The sequence below is a fragment of the Argentina silus genome, assembly GCF_951799395.1.
Source record: "Argentina silus genome assembly, chromosome: 4".
NCBI lineage: Eukaryota > Metazoa > Chordata > Actinopteri > Argentiniformes > Argentinidae > Argentina > Argentina silus.
Genome location: NC_139658.1, coordinates 18,010,336 through 18,032,027, shown reverse-complemented (window position 1 = coordinate 18,032,027; position 21,692 = coordinate 18,010,336). Strand labels below are relative to the sequence as shown.

The 21,692-nt window shown below is 44.0% G+C and overlaps 1 protein-coding gene across 1 annotated transcript; it reads left to right on the top strand.

Moving 5' to 3' along the window:
• The first annotated feature begins 10,699 nt into the window (after positions 1–10,699).
• prelp (proline/arginine-rich end leucine-rich repeat protein) lies at positions 10,700–17,152 on the top strand. Its single transcript, XM_083667849.1, has 7 exons — positions 10,700–10,924; positions 14,745–15,171; positions 15,336–15,521; positions 15,993–16,150; positions 16,268–16,464; positions 16,582–16,660; positions 16,795–17,152. Exons 2-7 carry the CDS (start codon positions 14,749–14,751, stop codon positions 16,883–16,885), a joined length of 1,134 nt encoding a protein of 377 aa, XP_083523975.1. The 5' UTR covers positions 10,700–10,924; positions 14,745–14,748; the 3' UTR covers positions 16,886–17,152.
• Positions 17,153–21,692: the final 4,540 nt, after the last annotated feature.

Here is a 21,692-nt window from a genome sequence, read left to right as displayed (position 1 = left end):
GCTTATGAAAACTATGAATGACCAGAAAGGACCCGAAACCAAAGTTGTGATCATGAACGTGGATTCTGATTAATTCCTGAGAGTAGCTGTACTTCGGGTGTCAACTTAAACTTTAAATCCTCTCCCAATAGAATATGGTTGTATTCACACACATGTAGACATAGCGAGGGAGATCTACTGTATGCAAAACCTCTAGTGAAAAGATGATATATGACCCTGAGTGGTAGAGCCATCACTGACAGAGTTCTGTCATTCCCCAGGAGAAACCTAGCCTTGGTAACCATTGAAAACACTCTGTACTCTCTGCTCTGGATCTCCCTGTGGTGTCTTTACTCAAACATACCAGAGGCCCACAAAACAGATCCCACTGCAGGCAGAACTGCGCTAACTGCAAATGTTAGCAACACAAACGTTAGCATATCAGTCAATGTTGCCTCTCACTGTGTGTTCAAATGTCAAATTCCCGAGGAAAAGATAAGGAGACACATTCTGTGAAATGTCCTCCAGCCTCTGACATCTAGAGGACCTCGTGGCGCAACGGTAGCGCGTCTGACTCCAGATCAGAAGGTTGCGTGTTCAAATCACGTCGAGGTCATGATTTTTAAGAATTAATACAGTGTGGGGGAACTCATGCTTGCCAACGAGGTGGCACTCTCGCCATGAAACTGCAGGTCAACTGAGGCTATACATATAGTATGTAACATCAAGATATCAGTTGATCACTGTCAACTCTCACGCACTCTGGGTTCCGAAAAAAAACATGGCCTTTGCTTTTTCGATTTCGATTTTGTTGCTTGAATAGAGATTTGAGTTCTGGATCTTCAGATAAAAAATCTGTCTTTCGCAACTCAGTCATCCAGGCTCTTTTTAAGTGACCAGAGACAAAGATGTTTATCAAAGTAAACTAAAAACCAGGCTGCATGTGCTCATGATGAAGATGCAATGATGAAGATTGAAACAGGACCTCAAAACTCCAGACCCACAGATGAGGATGCTGTTGCACGACTGAATGAGGTGTCTGGGCTTCACGGGTGACTCATTCAGACATGACCTTGTGGTGCAACGGTAGCGCGTCTGACTCCAGATCAGAAGGTTGCGTGTTCAAATCACGTCAGGGTCATGGCTTTTAAGAATGAAATTAGTGTCCAGGGGAGATCATGCTCTGCAGTCAAACCGAGGCTGACAGCAAACCTTTATACCCCATCATATAAACATATCAGTCAATGTTGGCTCTCACTCTGAGATCCCACATTAGGCCCACTCTTCAGAACATCACAAGCACTCCAGATTCTGAATAATACATGCACCCTTTACTTTTTCAACCCGAACAAGTATTTTCACAGGACCTCGTGGCGCAACGGTAGCGCGTCTGACTCCAGATCAGAAGGTTGCGTGTTCAAATCACGTCGGGGTCATGACTTTTAAGAATCAAATAGTGTACAGTACAAAGGAGGTCATGTTGTCCAGCTGGGAACTGCAGTAATGTACCCACCATAGAGATGGATAGAGTAAACACCTGCTATCTTTCCCATGTATTGCATTTGTGACAGCATGAGAGGAGCCATCTAGTCAACTCGGGTTGGACTTCCTATGAGTTTGGAAGGCATCATCCAATTGGAGCAACGCATGATCTTCTTTTTCAATAGGTTTATCTAATGGCTTTCAGGTTCATGACGCCATCTACTGGTGCCAATAATCGACTGACCTGAGACACTGGTGGTGAGTTGATAGTACACCCCAGCCCAGCAGGTGGCAGTGAGCCATAAAGTCACAGAAGATGAAGAAAGTTGACAACATGGCGCTCCCCATATAATCACAGTCAATTTATGGGGGTGCACACTCTAGTGTTTATAACTCTGTGGTACCCACTGAACACCCCAATCTTTGGAAGTGCTGGATGAGGTGCGAGCTTGCCAGTTACTCATGAAAACGAAAACATTTGAACCAAGATTCATTCCAACTAAGATATCCGGGCTTCATTGATGTCCTGCAAAAACATTGCCGCAAGTGCTGCTCTGTGGAGAAAGATATAATTCAAAGCAGTATCCAAATAGGGACTCAAACTCGAGATTACTGTAAGAGTGTTCAGCTCTAGTAGCTGAGCAGCAGTCAGGGCTTTGCAGGTGCCAGTGCTCACATGGTGTAAGGTTTCTAAAGGCTCTCTCTGGAAGCATGTCTCAAATTCCCTGGGGAAACATATGGCGGTGCATTCTGTGATATAGCCTTGAGCCCCTGGTTATAACAGGACTTCGTGGCGCAACGGTAGCGCGTCTGACTCCAGATCAGAAGGTTGCGTGTTCAAATCACGTCGGGGTCATGGCTTTTAAGAATCAAATAGTGTACAGTACAAAGGAGGTCATGTTGTCCAGCTGGGAACTGCAGTGATGTACCCACCATAGAGATGGATAGAGTAAGCACCTGCTATCTTTCCCTTGTATTGCATTTGTGACAGCATGAGAGGAGCCATCTAGTCAACTCGGGTTGGACTTCCTATGAGTTTGGAAGGCATCATCCAATTGGAGCAACGCATGATCTTCTTTTTCAATAGGTTTATCTAATGGCTTTCAGGTTCATGACACCATCTACTGATGCCAATACGCTGGTAAAGTGAATGCATCATAATCAAAGGATACCATAACAAAGTAGTTGTCTGGGGACAAACATACCAAGTTTGTATAGGAAGCTCCATAGGAATTTAATTATTTTAGCTATTTTGCATGATAAAATATTTGTGTTTTAAATTTGAGACACATGTACTGGTACAAGTAACGTGGCACAAAAGGTGAAGAAAGTTGACAACATGGCGCTCCCCATGTAATCACAGTCAATTTAGTGGAATGCACCCTCAAGTGTTTATAATTCTGTGGTACCCACTGAACACCCCAATCTTTGGAAGTGCTGAATGAGGCGCAAGCTTGCCAGTTACTCATGAAAACGAAAACATTTGAACCAAGATTCATTCCAACTAAGATATCCGGGCTTCATTGATGTCCTGCAAAAACATTGCCGCAAGTGCTGCTCTGTGGAGAAAGATATAATTCAAAGCAGTATCAAAATAGGGACTCAAACTCGAGATTACTGTAAGAGTGTTCACCTCTAGCGGCTGAGCAGCAGTCAGGGCTTTGCAGGTGCCAGTGCTCAAATGGTGTAAGGTTTCTAAAGGCTCTCTCTGGAAGCATGTCTCAAATTCCCAGGGGAAAGATATGGCGGTGCATTCTGTGATATAGCCTTGAGCCCCTGGTTGTGACAAGACTTCGTGGCGCAACGGTAGCGCGTCTGACTCCAGATCAGAAGGTTGCGTGTTCAAATCACGTCGGGGTCATGTCTTTTAAGAATCAAATAGTGTACAGTACAAAGGAGGTCATGTTGTCCAGCTGGGAACTGCAGTAATGTACCCACCATAGAGATGGATAGAGTAAGCACCTCCTATCTTTCCCATGTATTGCATTTGTGACAGCATGAGAGGAGCCATCTAGTCAACTCGGGTTGGACTTCCTATGAGTTTGGAAGGCATCATCCAATTGGAACAACGCATGATCTTCTTTTTCAATAGGTTTATCTAATGGCTTTCAGGTTCATGACACCATCTACTGGTGCCAATACGCTGGTAAAGTGAATGCATCATAATCAAAGAATACCATAACAAAGTAGTTGTCTGGGGACAAACATACCAAGTTTGTATAGGAAGCTCCATAGGAATTTAATTATTTTAGCTATTTTGCATGATAAAATGTTTGTGTTTTAAATTTGAGACACGTGTACTGGTACAAGTAACGTGGCACAAAAGGTGAAGAAAGTTGACAACATGGCGCTCCCCATGTAATCACAGTCAATTTAGTGGAATGCACCCTCAAGTGTTTATAATTCTGTGGTACCCACTGAACACCCCAATCTTTGGAAGTGCTGAATGAGGCGCAAGCTTGCCAGTTACTCATGAAAATGAAAACATTTGAACCAAGATTCATTCCAACTAAGATATCCGGGCTTCATTGATGTCCTGCAAAAACATTGCGGCAAGTGCTGCTCTGTGGAGAAAGATATAATTCAAAGCAGTATCAAAATAGTGACTCAAACTCGAGATTACTGTAAGAGTGTTCACCTCTAGCGGCTGAGCAGCAGTCAGGGCTTTGCAGGTGCCAGTGCTCAAATGGTGTAAGGTTTCTAAAGGCTCTCTCTGGAAGCATGTCTCAAATTCCCTGGGGAAAGATATGGCGGTGCATTCTGTGATATAGCCTTGAGCCCCTGGTTGAGACAAGACTTCGTGGCGCAACGGTAGCGCGTCTGACTCCAGATCAGAAGGTTGCGTGTTCAAATCACGTCGGGGTCATGGCTTTTAAGAATCAAATAGTGTACAGTACAAAGGAGGTCATGTTGTCCAGCTGGGAACTGCAGTGATGTACCCACCATAGAGATGGATAGAGTAAGCACCTGCTATCTTTCCCTTGTATTGCATTTGTGACAGCATGAGAGGAGCCATCTAGTCAACTCGGGTTGGACTTCCTATGAGTTTGGAAGGCATCATCCAATTGGAGCAACGCATGATCTTCTTTTTCAATAGGTTTATCTAATGGCTTTCAGGTTCATGACACCATCTACTGGTGCCAATACGCTGGTAAAGTGAATGCATCATAATCAAAGGATACCATAACAAAGTAGTTGTCTGGGGACAAACATACCAAGTTTGTATAGGAAGCTCCATAGGAATTTAATTATTTTAGCTATTTTGCATGATAAAATATTTGTGTTTTAAATTTGAGACACATGTACTGGTACAAGTAACGTGGCACAAAAGGTGAAGAAAGTTGACAACATGGCGCTCCCCATGTAATCACAGTCAATTTAGTGGAATGCACCCTCAAGTGTTTATAATTCTGTGGTACCCACTGAACACCCCAATCTTTGGAAGTGCTGAATGAGGCGCAAGCTTGCCAGTTACTCATGAAAATGAAAACATTTGAACCAAGATTCATTCCAATAAGATATCCGGGCTTCATTGATGTCCTGCAAAAACATTGCGGCAAGTGCTGCTCTGTGGAGAAAGATATAATTCAAAGCAGTATCAAAATAGTGACTCAAACTCGAGATTACTGTAAGAGTGTTCACCTCTAGCGGCTGAGCAGCAGTCAGGGCTTTGCAGGTGCCAGTGCTCAAATGGTGTAAGGTTTCTAAAGGCTCTCTCTGGAAGCATGTCTCAAATTCCCTGGGGAAACATATGGTGGTGCATTCTGTGATATAGCCTTGAGCCCCCAGTTAAAACAAGACTTCGTGGCGCAACGGTAGCGCGTCTGACTCCAGATCAGAAGGTTGCGTGTTCAAATCACGTCGGGGTCATGACTTTTAAGAATCAAATAGTGTACAGTACAAAGGAGGTCATGTTGTCCAGCTGGGAACTGCAGTAATGTACCCACCATAGAGATGGATAGAGTAAGCACCTGCTGTCTTTCCCATGTATTGCATGAGAGGAGCCATCTAGTCAACTCGGGTTGGACTTCCTATGAGAAGGCAGTTGTACTGTAGCAGTGAACCACCAAATCACAGAGATTGAAAAAAGTTGACAACATGGCGCTCCCCATATAATCACAGTCAATTTAGGGGAGTGCACCCTCTAGTGTTTATAACTCTGTTGTGCCCACTGAACACTCCAATCTTTGGGGTGCTGGATGCGAGCTTGCCAGTTACTCATGAAAACAAAAACAAAAACAACAAAAAAAAGGCTTTTTTCCAACTCAGCTATTCAGGCTTCATTAAAGTCCTGCAAAAACAAGTATCCAAATAGGGACTCAAACTCAAAATTACTGTAAGAGAGTTCAGCTCTTGTGCAGCAGTCTGAGCAGCAGTCAGGACTTTGCAGGTGCCAGTGCTCAGATGGTGTGTAAGGTTTCTAAAGGCTCTCTCTGGAAACATGTCTCTGGACAAAGAGCTGTCAGAGCCCACCGCTGAGCCAAGACCTCATCGTGCAACAGTAGCACGTCTGACTCCAGATCAAAAGGTTACGTGTTCAAATCACATCAGGGTCATGGCATTTAAGGATAAAAATACAGCCAAGGAGAGATTATGTTCAGTGATATGCTGTACCCACTGATCTCCAGACTCCCAGCCTGGGAAGTGCTAGACAGGATGTGAGCTTAGTGAGCCAGTTAAGAAGCTTGTTATGAAACTGTCTGGTTATGATTCAGGTCTCTGTTTTAGATGTAGACCTCCCTGCTGCCATAAACAGCCTGGTTAGTAGGCTACTGAATGGGGTAAAGACTCAGTCAGTCAGTTAATGTGTGAATCCACTTCAGACCTCCATGGTAGATCTCCTCAGACTGCTGAGGATACTGTGAGCAGCTGCTTTACAGGCCTGTTAACAAGGCCTGAGACCATCTCATCCATTAAACACAGAGCCACTGATTATTGTCCTCATGAGGCAATGCTTTTTCACAGTGTCGCCGACATGAGACACACAGTTGATCCTCTCCCCAGACAGGACAGAAGAGACCCATTAGATTAATTACAGTATCCTCACCACTATGTGACATGACGAATGGGAAAACAAGTGTTTAACTCATAATGCTGTCAGTGCCTCAAGTCTGTGTGGTAAAGAAGCAATGAAAAGATGAAACATCTCAAATGTTGCATTTATCAAAATGTCACTGTTTTAAAAAAAACAAAACCCAAAAACTAGGAAATTAGGAATTTCCTACATAATAACACATACTTTACAGCAGTGTTAAACTACACTGGGAATATGTGAATGAGTGGAAAAACCACTGATCCAGCTGGAGCCATATGTTCCCAGACAGAGAGTAAACACATTAATTATGAAAGAAATAGCAGCTCTTCAGATTTTACTGTCCATCTTCGCCCTACTAGAGTCATGGAACACACTCTGCTCTTCCTGTTTCTTACGCTCTTTCTTTAGCTCATTCCATTTTCTCATATCCCGTGGTCTGTAATGATCCCCCTCTCCCCCCTTACTTTCTAAAAAAACTAAAAGTTGGTTGTTGGATGAGGCTCACACAATGAGTAACATCCCACATTTCCAAACAGTACAGTATTAATCTTGTCAAAGACATCCCAAATGTTTGATTACATTTCACATTTTCCCTGAAGTATGTAAGTATTCCCAGACATTCAGTACAGCCATGTGTTACACTGTATAACAGCAGCTGATATCTGTAACTCAAAGTAAATGGTTATGGTTTTCTGCTCCATGCTCTGTTGAGATTATCATTAGCTCCATGATTAAACATGTACAGCTGAGGGGGAAAATAGGAGAAGGTGAGTGTGGTAGGTTTGGATGGAGGGGTGTGTGTGTTGCATATGGGTATGTGAGTCGCTTATGGATTGATGGCTGAGATTCATATGTTAAACATATGTGGGTTACGCAAGTCAAACACACACATAAAGACACACACACACACACACACCCTGACACAGACACACACACAGACACAGACACACACACACACACACACACACACACACACACACACACACACACACACACACACACACACACACACACACACACACGTGTAGGGAAGAGGACTGAATGCTGAGCAGGATACACACACATGGCTGAACCTCCTCTGTTTTATAGAATCCATCTGTCTGACTGTACACTGGAGTTACAGCGATAGGGAAGAATCCATCCTCCGTCCAAATAGGCATGACTGTAACGAGACCAGGGGGTGTTGACTGTCCAGTAAATAAAATAGAGCCTGCACTCCTGGAATCAGTGCTAACTAAATCAGATTCAGTGTGTCTTTGTGACCATACTTTAGGTCAAAGTCTTGACCCTCAACAGAACTCCAGATCACAAAGCCACAAAAAGTCTCACATTTGCATTGCAGTGTAGCGTCTCTCTTTTTTGCACGAGCGCTAGCTCCAGCAAGTCTTTGGTATTGACATTAGACACATTCACATTCTCCAGAGCCTCTTACAGTACCTGTAGTGCATTCAGATGAGTGGGCTGTTTGTGTCCCTCCTACTGCTCTGCCTGAGGCTACAGCACCCCTGTCTGATCTGAGGGGTGATGGACGGACCTTGGAAACCTACGGACACATGACAATAATCTGATACTGATGTAGGACTCTGCTCTGTCTAACAGGCTTCAGCTGCTGCTTCCCTGATCGGCTACAGGGATGCTCCCCACAGGTATGCTCCTCTCTCAGAAGCTTTATTGTTTTGTCATGTTAATTGTCGTCCACCATGTCCTGCCCTGCCTTCATTCTGCTTGTTTTTACTGCTACTAAAACATAACCGCAATCTGACTTTGAGGATTATACCAACTCTGAATTTGGGCCTGGCCAGACAGAGGAGGAAAGGCTCCCCCTTCTTGTGTCTGGTTCCTCTCAAGGTTTCTTCCTTCCCAAATAGTTTTTCCTTGCCACTGTTGCCTCCACTTAATCTTTTGTTGGTTTAGGTTCAAGTTTCATATAAGTGTTGTGTATAGCAAACTTTAATTGATTGAATGATTGATTGATTGAGATCTCTACTGTTTGCCCAGCTCCATCCATTCAACATGGCTCCTTCCAACAACATCCTCATCTGGTCGGCAGTAAATCTGACTGAGTTTTATTTCATACACCATAAAGACGTCACTCCTGTGTTGATATGATGACAGACTTTAGTTAGATGTTTACACTTAATTTACATACATAATTAATGAGACTTCCCTGATGGATATCAAACATGTGCCATTCTTCCTGCAAAAGTAATGGGTTTGAAAGCTGTCTTTAAGAGCTGTGTTGGCAGTGGATCAGACAGCATGCTTTTCCACAGACAAGCATCTCAGTATTTCCTCTGGTCGGCGCTCTGGCTGAGTCCCACACACTCCTGAGGTCTAAACAGTGGAATCATCCCAATCATCCTCTAAATGACGGAACAGCCCGTTCCTAGACCACTGAGAGCCATCAGATTATTACACAAATGACCTTATCCTGGACCTGGATACTGTATGTCTGGAAAACAGCTGCTATCTGTACACTAATATTGGGGGCTGCTGCTTAAAGATCTCCTACAGTGATAGTGGGGGTTTGGTGCAGTAGAGAATATCAGTAGGTTTCCTCCATTCTCGACTGAAGAATGGAGAACCTAAACCCTACTTATAAGAGCAGGGCTTTTTATAGCAAATACTTAGCCACAAGGCAGCAATAGGAACTGAGATTCGAAAAATGGTCAAATGTGTACACATCATAATAAGGTTTTTCAAAATGTCCAATATCAGAGACCAGTGACATACATGTATGTATGAGGGCCAGGGACTGGTGACTCCATCAGGGCGGTGGTGTGGCCCAATTCTGAAGGTCACGGTGACATTGTAAAACCATGACAGAGCTGCTTCCAGTGACATCACATCAGCAGTAAAGCTAAAACCACCCCAGAATCCTCGCGAGACAGGATTGGAAACAGGCCTCCGAAGAATGTGTGAGTGACGTATATGGGAGTATCACACACATTAGAGTACAAATTCATTTTTGCCCCAGTTTTACGGGTTCCAGTCTCCGCTCTCTCCACGGTCCTAGCCAGGACTGACTAGATGTCCCAGCCCAGTGGAGAGACCAGAACCTGGGGACTGAGCTCAGCTATGAGGCTGGGGGATGAGAGGGTGAGAGAGGGAGGGAGACAAAGGTGCAGTAGAGTGACAAATATAGGAAGACAAGAAGATGGGGTAAGGAGAGGCAGATAAAATAAGATGACGGAGATCTGGGTAGAGATGGAGATGGCGATGGAGAAAGGAGATGAGAGAGGGAGTGAGGGAAAGGTAGAGAGAAGGAGAAAGAGAGGGGTGTGGGAAACAGTTCTCTACATGTGTTCCCCTCATTACCGTTGAGCTGCAGCTCACTCTGCAGGAATGTGCTGCTAACGTGTCTGAAACCCCAGTCTGATACACACGCACACATGCACACGAACACACACACACACACACACACACACACACACACACACTCTCCCTCATCTGCCTTGACATACATAAACACACACACACACACACACACACACACACACACACACACACACAGACACAAAGAGCAGCCTGACACACAGAGCACAGAGCAGGGAGAGTCAGACTCCCCACTACGTCAACCACACGCTAACCACACGGCTTTAGTCTCTGATAGACCACAACACACCATAAAATGCCAGCAGCACTCAGCAGATTCATCAAATTCAATGAGTTTGCTGTAGTTGGAACAAAATCCACCCAGGAGACTAAACACCCACAGAGAGAACATGCCAGAGAGTCAGCAGAGAGATACCCCTAATGAAAGGCACATGGAGAGTTGTGTGTACAGTGATACTGTACTGTATGTAAACAATGGAAGACCGAGTAGGAGACTTGAGGAGAAATTGAATGGGAGTGGGGCTTCTCAGAGGGTCAGAACCATGTTTCTGTAACTTATTACAGTAATGATATCACCCACCCACCCACACACACGCACAGACACAAGCAAACCATGCCTACTGTATGTGTGTGAGCCTGTAAATGTGACACATATACACATTTACAGGCTCACACACACATATACATACATATGACTCAGATAGACACACAGACACACACCCACCCACAGTAAAGAGTCTGATGGGAATACACCCTCCTCCAGCAGGAGAGGAACTGAGATTTAATCTACAGCGCCTCAGTGGAGGGCAGGGAAGAAAGAAAGCACTGTGACCCTTAGAGGGAAACCAGCCAGGGAACAGACCCAACACACTGGCTTGTCCACTAAGGAGAGAGGAGCATAGACTTTCACTCTGAGAGGGAGAGAGAGAGAGAGTGGGGGGGAAGAGAGAGAAAACTTGTGACTTAAGGAGGAAGAGGGGGAGAAAGGGAGGGAGAGAGAGAGAGGGAGGGGTAGGAAAAGAGTGAGAGAGACATAGAGCAGAGAGACAGAAAACTTGTGACTTGATAAAAGAGGGCAGGTACCAGAGGCAGGTAAGATCACATTATTTGTTGTTTCTTTTCCCCGGAAGGGCGCTTTTTCGACGCGACACGCTCGATAACAGCATGTAAACACGGAGCCAGCAGTGTGTGTGCATTTGTGTGTGTGTGTGTGTGTGTGTGTGTGTGTGTGTGTTTGAGGAGTGTGTGTATAGTATGTGGAGTGAGGGGAACTTGGCAGAGAGGGACATGAGCAGTGCCTGTGTGTTTCTATAGAAACCCTTTGCCCTGAGTGTGGTACTGCTCTCTCCTCCCAGAGGCTTCAGCTGCCTGTAGAGGGCTGCTCTACTGCTTTTCTAATCAAACTTATCTAACCAGTCACAGTCAGGAAAATAATAACACTTATCTAGCTTGTCTTCGTTTATACGAAGGGTAAACATTGTTCTTTCCTTCGTTTTTGGTGTCGATGGTTATGGCTTATAGCAGAATGTGAAGCTGATCGTTTTCCACAGTCTAGCTTGTGAAAACAACACTGTGCTGATTTTGGCTGGAGCAGGCAAGTCTACAGTATATCACTCTACCTTCAACAGCTCAGGAGTTGGAATCAGACACTTTTTCTTGATAGTTTTCCAGTGGTCTGTGGTTTTTTAAACTGGGTACTTGTCATGTCCTCTGCTTCAAGAGTACAGTGTCACTGCCAGGGATTTTGCTGGGTCATATTCATAAATCAGTGTTGATCGATGAGATGAAACTGGAATAAGCGTTACGGGAAAAACCACAGAAAAATCCCAAGCATGTCCATTCCTTCAGAATGGACTGTGGTCTTCTGGATGTGAATTCTGTCTTTTAAGGAGCTATAAAACTCGAAACGTGAAAGAATGCAGGGAGGGGATGGAGATCATGATCACTGTTGATCACACAGCTCATCTCAGCTCATCTCTCAGTCAGTCAGTACATGCTGTGCAAGGATCTACACTGCAGTATATATGTCTGCCAATGGAGGTTAGTAGAGCTCTACTTATGATGATGATGATAACCTTAGGATTTGAATGTGACCTTTCCTCTGAATCTGGTCCATCCAGAATTGTAGATTGTCAGTGTTACTCTGCATTGTCTCAGACTTGCCCTATGCTGACAAGTATGAAGCTATAGTGTGATGTATGCACTGTCAGAATTCAGAGATAACATGCTCCTGACTCATCGACTGGCAGGGCAGACATACACCAGACTGTTCACTGGTGGCTCTGCTGCTGTGCAGACTGCAGTGGAGACTGTCTGATGCCTGGTGGTGGAGACATTGTAGAGTGTCTGGCGGTTTCCCCTGCTCCTCTGGTCTGTAGACCCTCCCCTGTCACAGTCACCCAGTCAAATGGTGGTTGCAGCCAGTCCCTATTGGGTCACAGCTAAACAGTGGGACGTGATCAGAAAGATTTGGTGGGATACAAGGCAACATAATCGGCTTCCTATCACAGAAATATGTTGGACCCATCACTACTGTTACTCCTGGTTGTAATAACAATCATCTGACCTCAAACAGATCTACGCTTTGAATCCTCTTCTTTCATCTTTAGTCAGATAGGAAGAACTAGAAAGAAACCACAGACCTGAATCAGGGTGATGCCGACCAGAGGGTACCGAATAGACTCAATGATAGAAACTAGTGACCAACTCTGAATCTGAGGCAACTTTTTAGATTTAGGCCACAAACCAATGGGACATCTCTACTCATTGTAGTGATGGCAGTCCTAAACCAGGCCGTTTGGGATGACAATGACAAAGGAGTTCTCTAGAGCTGATGCAGGCTGGGGCTCTGGATGGCTGAAGGGGAAAAGTGGAATCACATGCTGAATGGCAGTGCCAGGGAACTCGATCAGCCTGTGAGGAGGAAAAGTTCAGGGCTGTTTTTCCTGGCTGGACAGTCTCAGCCTCTGGGACTCATATTTGTCGCATGACTCAGAATCAATGTTTATCAAGTTGGCCAGAAGCTTTTTTTAACTACAACAAAGCAATGTTGTCTCAGCACACAAATACACAATTTACAAAGAAAATACATGCTGTTGTAATAATGTTGTATTTTGCTTGGGATCAATACAGGAAAATCATTTATGAGGTTTACATCAACAATGGTTCATCGATTAATCTATACAAACTAAATTCAGTATATTACCAAGTTTATAGACATTTTATAGAGCCATGTTTATTCCAGCAGGCAGATAAGTTATAAAATTGTTCCTGGACAGGAATGATATAAAGGATATAAATGCATAAAGGGATGCAGTCCTTGGAGCCCCACCTACAGTATGAATTAAACACCTACTGTATGAATTAAACAAACCCACATTACCCAGGTTCCCCCTCTCCTTGAAAGCCTCACCCACTGGTTCTACAGTATCCCCATAGCAATGCAGCTGTCAGTCACCAAGACGACAGGAGCCAAACATCTGTAGATCATCCTCTGCCAAACCGACCAGTTATTAGCTCTGTATGTGTTTATGTGAGAGAGAGTGTGTGTGTGTGTGTGTGTGTGTGTGTGTGTGTGTGTGACCGTGTGTGTGTGTGTGTGTGTGTGAGTGTGTGAGTGTGTGTGTGTGTGTGTTTATGTGAGAGAGAGAGTGTGTGTGTGTGTGTGTGTGTGTGTGTGTGTGTGTGTGTGTGTGTGTGACCGTGTGTGTGTGTGTGTGTGTGAGTGTGTGAGTGTGTGTGTGTGTGTGTTGTGCGTGCGCATGTGTAGTAATGCATCAGTGAATTAACCATTCTGACTATGAACAGCAGTGGACATGGGAACCATCTCCGTTCAGCAGGGTGTGGTAGTCATACAGCACCTCTCCCAAGGCTACTCTATACAATACACATCTGGTGAGGTGCTGTAGCGCTGCCAGAATTTCACAATCATAAAACCTAATGTAAAACACCCCACTGCCGACCACTGGTCTCTCTGTGTAGGTTCAAACGTCAGGGTGTGTCTAGGTTTGCACGCCATATTCAGACAAAAGCTAATCCTTCTGCCAGATACGAATACTGGAATCTGAAATCTATGCAGGGCATTATAAGATGAGAATGTGTGTGGGGGACAGCTGGTCTCCTCTGTGTGCCTCTCTGATGCTGTGTGTTAGTGAGGAGAAGGTGCCTTGTGTGAGGGGCCTGTAGATTCAGACGTTGTAGAAGAAGCTACACATTTGGAAGCATCAAAATAAGGTTGCAAACTGAGCAGATACTGTCTTGTTTGGATTGGCCATTCACATACGTAGCAGCAAAGACACTCTGGAGACAAGCAAAACTGAGAGTGAAATTAATGGTTATTTGGTAGTAATATCTGACTCCAACATTCATGTGAGGTCAGGACATTGGCCCTCATCCTTCTCTCTGTGAGACTGCTGTCTTCTGGGCTCCTGTGGGGTTAGAGAGATACAACTCACAGACACTTTCACAGCTCCAGACTCCTCTGTCTCACTCTCCATAATAAGTACTCTCTCTTGACCAACAGCACACACAATGGACTCTCTATCCTTTACCACCGCCCCTCTCGCTCGCTCTCTCTCTCTCTCTCTCTCTCTCTCTCTCTCTCTCTCTCTCTCTCTCTCTTTCAACTACCTCTCTCTCTCATTCCTATCAACTGCAAGGAAAAAAGGAATGCGTCTTATGAATAAGAAACACGTCTGCGCGTTTAGAGTGCACAGATCATTGATGCTGAGTTAAGGGGACTCCTCTGCACATGCTCAAAGCAGCCATAACTCAGTCATTATGTAAGAGGGTTACAAAAGCCCATGCTGTGAACCACTATAAATAAGATTTTTTTACAAATATTTTTCCCTTGTTTCTGCCTCTCTCTCCCTCTCCCTCTCTCTCCCTCTCTCCTCTCTCTCACCCCCTGCAGGACCATGAAGGCAGGTGTGGGACTCTTCTCTGTGTTGGCTCTGTGCCTCCTGATGGGGGCAGTGTTTACCCAGAGACCTCGGCCCAAGAAGCCCATTAGACGGCCCTCCACCACCAAGAAACCCCTCGTCCCCCGGCCCCTGGAGCCTGAGCCCGCGGAGCCCACTGACTTCCCCCCGCCCATTCTGGGCCCCCCCTCCATGTACCCAGACTGCCCCCGCGAGTGCTTCTGCCCCCCCTCCTTCCCCAACGCGCTCTACTGTGAGAACCGGAACCTCCGCGTGATCCCTGTCATCCCGTCCAGAACCCACTACTTGTACCTGCAGAACAACTACATCTCAGAGGTTACAGCAGAACCATTTAACAACGCCACCGAGCTCCGCTGGATCAATCTCGGCAACAACCGTATCCGACGAGTGGACAAGCAGGTAGGAATTTGTCATTTCAAGGTTGTTGAAAGGCCTCAAGCTCGGCAGATTCTGTCGAGCATAACAAGCTGATGGTAGTTCCCTCTGACATCTCTCTCTCTATCTCTCTCTCTATCTCTCTCTCTCTCTCTCTCTCTCTCTCCCTCCCTCCCTCCCTCCTCCAGGTGTTTGAGAAAGTGCCTGGGTTGTTGTACCTGTATATGGAGCGTAACCAGCTGAAGGAGGTTCCCTCTGACCTCCCAGTAGGCCTGGAGCAGCTTCGCCTCAGCAGGAACCAGATCTCCAAGATCCCCCCTGGAGTCTTCGGCAAGATGGAGCACCTCGCCCTGCTAGACCTGCACCACAATAAGGTAACATTATGTCACGTCTGACACTTTTAAATAGTAAGAAGGTGGAGCATGGATGTTCTTTACCAGAATACACATTACAACAAGCTACTGTAGATCAGTCTTACATTATATCAACGTTATCATTACTTTATCTAACCGTGGCTGAAACAACCTGATTCTGTCCTGGTTGTCTTCACACACACACACACACACACACAGTGTAATTTATATTTATTTAAAATTATTCTAATTTATAGTGTACATGCCCCATACCCATTTCACAGCCTCTAGCCTCATTGCCTCTTAGCCTCACACAGCCTACATAATTTATTGTTTTATTGTTCTATTTTGTAAATTTGTTTTTGCTATTTTGTTGTTAATATTTTGCTTATATATTGTTTTTTATGTCCCATGCACCAACCTCACCAAGTCAATTTCCTGTATGTGCAAATATACTTGGCCAAATAAAAGAATTCTGATTCTGATTCCCAGCTGAGTGACACTGACCTGGGGAAGAGCACCTTTAAGGACCTGAAAAACCTGGTGCAGCTGAATCTGGCGCACAACATATTGAGGAAGATGCCAGCCAGTGTCCCCAACAGCATCACACAACTCTTCCTGGACAAGAACAGCATAGATGGAATCCCCAGGCAAGCACACACACACACACACGCGCACGCACACGCGCACACGCACACGCACACGCACACGCACACACACACACACACACACACAATGACCATTCTCTCTCCCACTCTCTCCCGCAGTAACTACTTCCAAGGTTTCTCTAACCTGGCGTTCATCAGGCTGAACTATAACCAACTCAGTGATAAAGGAATTCCTAAAGCAGTGTTTAACTTGTCCACTCTGCTGGACCTGCACCTGGCCCACAACCAGCTCTCCTCCGTCCCACTGTTCAACCCTCAGCTGGAGCAACTGCACCTCAACCACAACAGCATCGAGAGTAAGTAACACCATTCAACAGCAACCACCCCGGGCCCACAACTACCCCACAACCGCTCCTGAATAACATCCACTGTGTGTGTGTGTGTGTGTGTGTGTGTGTGTGTTTCTTTGGCAGATATCAATGGCACCCAGCTCTGCCCATTCAACCTGCAGTCTGATAGTCTGAATGATGAGGCTCTGATGCCCAGGCTTAGGTACACCACAGTATTAGAGTTTATATGATAAATGCATGACATTATAATGAAAACAAATATAAGAATGGATAGAACAAAACAATAAAACTACTGACTGTAAGCATGCTAAAATGGGTGTTATGGTGATCCTACAGGTACTTGAGACTGGATGGGAATCACCTGAGTCCTCCTGTTCCTTTGGATGTCATCATGTGCTTCAGACATCTCAAGTCCATTGTCATCTAGAGGGGCCAGGCCTGAAGTCTGGGTCTGCTTACACACACACACACACACACACACACACACACACACACACACACACACACACACACACACACACACACACACACACACATAAATGCGCACATTTGCAGGCATACATATATTGTTTGTACACACATACACATTGAGTCAGACAGAGAACCAAAGAAGCCAAACAAAGTCAAACACACAACCCAACACACACATAGGCATGGGCTGTACACACACACACACACACACACACACACACACACACACACACACACACACACACACACACGCACACACACACATACGAGAAACCTGAGTAAAATGCTAAATGTATGACTTTAATAACTTTAAAAAATGGAATTGAATTTAAGGAATGTTTCACTGCTGACAAACGTACTTTAAAACATCAGAACATATATTTATAGAATTCAACCAGTCGCATTGGCTATCTTCTTGAAGCATGGATGTATCTGCAGTTAAAGTAAGATAGAAGTTTTTTTTATCTGTATGTTTTTTTTTTGTAATTGTAATACAGATGCAGTAGCAATAACAACTATAGAATTATAGTGACGCCTGAAAAATAAAGGTACATTGACTGACATGCTACAAATATAGGGTGTAGTTACAATTATGGTACAATAACAAATTGCACATTATGAATGTACTGTAACACTAGCTGGGGGGGGGGGGGTGGGGGGGACAGGACCAGCATAATGCTTACAATAGGGAAATTAAAATAGGTGATAAGGGTGTTAAAAGACCAGGTTAAAACGTGACTACCATGTAGTTGAAAATGTCCTTGATGTACCTGTGTTTTTGAGGTACTTTTTTGTAAAAATATCGTTGTTTTGTTTTGTATAAAACAGTTCTGTACAAATAAAATAAATAAAATGTGCTCATCACGTGTGATGGTAGTGATACCAGGGGAGGCTGGTGGAGGCAGAAATCGGAGGACGGGCTCATTGTAATGCACGGAATAGAATGAGGAATGGTATCAAACATGTCCTCATTCCATTCCATGCAGTACAATGAGCCCATCCTCTGATTTCTCCCTCCCCCAGCCTCCCCTGAGTGATACTGAACAACCATTGAGGTCCTTTTCCATCCAATCAAGTCAGTGGGTGTTCGCTATCGCCCTCTCATGGTGACTCTGTGTAAATCGACAATCACGGTGCTTGGTGGTGCTGTCATGACAAATCAGGTCACTGATCCTATATCACCAGATTATTTTTTGCTATCCATGATCAAATCTATCTGTCAGATTTTGAGTAGTATAGGGGAAATCAGACAGCTCGATCTGATCCTGGATAGCAAAAATCAGGAGAATCAGGATTATTCTGAAATACTGGGCCCTGACAAACCCTATTCATATCAGTCAGACCACTATTTTGAACTAGGTATCTATCCAAATATAATCCTCCACTAACTCAGTCACATCCACACACTGACACCTGACTGACTGAATGACTTCCCTCATGCTGTAGACATGGGTCCATGGTGATCAACTAAACTCGTCGCTCATTTGCTTCAAGAGAAAAATAAGAGGAACGCATTCAAACGTATTCAAGAAATAAAACTGAGCAGGCTCGACTGTCAGCACTGGCCTCCATGGCAATCGAGAAGGACCTTTTATTGGAACTGAAACGCACCGATGTACTGTACAACCGTGTCATTGAACTCTTTATAAAGAAAGAAAGGAGGATGAACTTTGTCTTCAAATGATGAGCAGCTTCGGTAAGTTTGATGGAGTATAGTACTGGAACAGAGCGGAGGGGATATTAAGATACAGACTACACAGGGTCTAAACTAGCAAGAGAAGCATGTTATACTAATATACATGGGCTACACACAAGAGCCTTACATAATGAAGGCTAAGCATGATGAGGCTCATCATGATTATCTAAAATGATTCCACCTGTAGGCGTGCTCTATTTATAGTAACATGTCACTGAATTCTGAGTGTCCTTCTGAAGGTAACATGTTCCACAACAACTGGAAGCGTCGTGTGCAATGTTGGAATTTTGCAGGATAGCTGCAGGGCAAAATACCGTCGGCATCTGTCCAACTTCCCTTTCGCGTCTGGAACCGTGAACTCGTGCCACAATATCGGGAAAAGGGTTCAGATAGTATTACTCTGCCGCTCTGTGTGTCTGTCAGTCTAACGGTGGGTAACATTTTCCAGGTATAATAAATAACTAATGTGGACTATGAAAACGGGTTTCAGACTGTTCTTCACGAGGGGTCGAAACAGTAGTTGTGTTTATAGTCGTCATTGGTCAAAACTGGGCTCTAAAAGCACCGCAATGGTGACCTCTAGGGGTTTGAGATATGTGTTGCATTAGAAATGAATACAGTGTTCTGCCAATACAACCCATTCGGCCAAATCCTGGCATAAATCAAACTAACGAAAGCAGGAGCAGTAAGAAACATGTACATTTGAACATCATATGGAGAAAAACAGTCATCTATTCACAGTAACATCAGAGACGAATATTTACTGTCTTTATTTGCCAGGATTGTCTTGTTACAACAGTGTGCTTTACATTTCCTAATCTTCATCCTGCTTCCAAGAGCAGATTTTGATAGACAGACAGGCAAGCAGGCAGACAGACAAATAGACAACCAGACAGACAGGCAAGGAGGCAGACAGACAGATATGTTAGATATGGTATATTCATCCAAGCATGACACACTATCTGTTCTCTTTGATTTCCTCATGTTCATTCTGTTTCCTAATACTTTCTCACCATTCATCTACTTGGCCCTGAGCTGGGCAGGTGACAGCTTCCCATAAAGACCTGTCAGACAGGGGAAACACCAGCAATAGGAGGAAGAGTGTGACCTAATTTGCAGGGTGCTTCTAAGAAGTGCAAACGAGGATTACTTGATGGCCACATATTTCTAATCTTCAGTGTGATGTATGATGATGACGACGACGACGACGGTTTCATTGACGTGGCAAGAAGACGATGCAACAAAGCTGACCAATTGAAAAGATGCTCACACCTGTTTAGATTAAACAACAGGAATGGAACCCTCTAGCCCTCCAGACAAACAGACCAGTGTATCAAGATTGTGACAGGACCACGACCAGTTTAAGGGTAAATCTTCAGTCCCTGTCAACACATATTCTCAAAGTCCATAACAAGTATGTTCGCCCTGGGCGCAAGACATTGCACATTGCCATTGCACAATGCTCATAGGAAAGGTGGGGGGGGGGGAATAGGCCCAGCTAGTAAAACACAGAGAAACAATTTACACAGAGAGCTGTTCCCCCAAAACATGTCAGCGTGAAAAATGTATTGGTGAAGTAGACTTGCATTAACATTGCTGAGAAGTCAGAGAAGTAGATGACTACCTCTAGTGCACAATCGTGTGTTACAAGGATTACTTTGTTTGACATGGAAAATTACAGTATGTGTCAGAATGGCATTCAATTACTTGATTTAAATGGTTTTTAATGATGGAAAATGGATCATTCATATTAACCATGACACCAACCAAGTGATTGTTTAATGTATTTGAATAACTGTGATTAAGATTAAGATGTATACATGTCTGAGTACCTTCTGACAACTGTGTGTTGTTTTCTGTTTTGTTCTATGTTGTGATATATTATTTTATGTTTCCTGTCTTAAATTTGTGAAAACTCAATAAAAATGTAAGTGACAAAAACAAATTCTGTCTGAATTGAAAAAACTACTTTTGATGAGATAAGACATCCTCATAAACAAATAATTATCAATGAAGAGGACAATACAATGACTGTAATTTGTGTCAGTGACTCATACAGTGAAGAGGAAAACTTTGATATCAAATCCCAGAATGATGATCATTTTACCTTCCCTTTCATGACAATTGCTAATTGAAATGTCATGTGACTAATTTTCCTTACACTGCTGCTGCACTTCCTCATACAGTATATCCAGGTGTGTGTTTCATCTTCTGGAGTACCTGGCGAAATTCCCCTCTTGCCACTATAAGACACCTCAGAGACAGAGGACACACACACACAGAAGACACACACACAGAAGACACACACACCGAGGACACACACACACATCCAGGTGAGTCGAGCCGTCCGCTGCGAGGTCTTTGGGTTAGGGGGCTAGGTCCGCTGTGAGGTCTTTGGGTTCGGGGGCTAGGTCCGCTGCGAGGTCTTTGGGTTAGGGGGCTAGGTCCGCTGCTGGTCTGAGAGGGAGGCGCATTCACTGTCTCAGTTCACTGTTACCTGAAATGTCAATACTAGTGTTATTACAGAGTGATAAATTACTGTGTAAATTGGCCTACTGCAATCAAATGTGCATGCCAACCTGTCATTTAAATGCCTGCCTTTTAGAAATATAATCAATGTGACCAGTCAGTTTCACAACTTGCTGTAATAATAACATGTACTGTGTGGACAGAGTATTGAGGTCGTAGTGTTGATGGCAGTATTGATGTCGTAGCATGTAGATAGACAGTTTATTTTAGTGTCACTCCACAATAATGCAGCAATTGAACAATACAAAAATACAGATTTATAATTCACTTTGTGGACCACTCAGAAAGTTTTGAGACATTGTACTACTATACACAATACAATACATAATCTATACCTAATTTGTATAAATATATATAATACAATACATCATCTATACACACAAACAACAATACAATATAACAATACAATATATCAAATATAGACATTTAGGCATTTATAAAGAAACATCTATGTTGCAGAATAAGATGGCAGGCTTTGGCACAGGAGTTTACATTATTTTTACCAGATACAATTTTACAGACTTTATTATTAGCATCA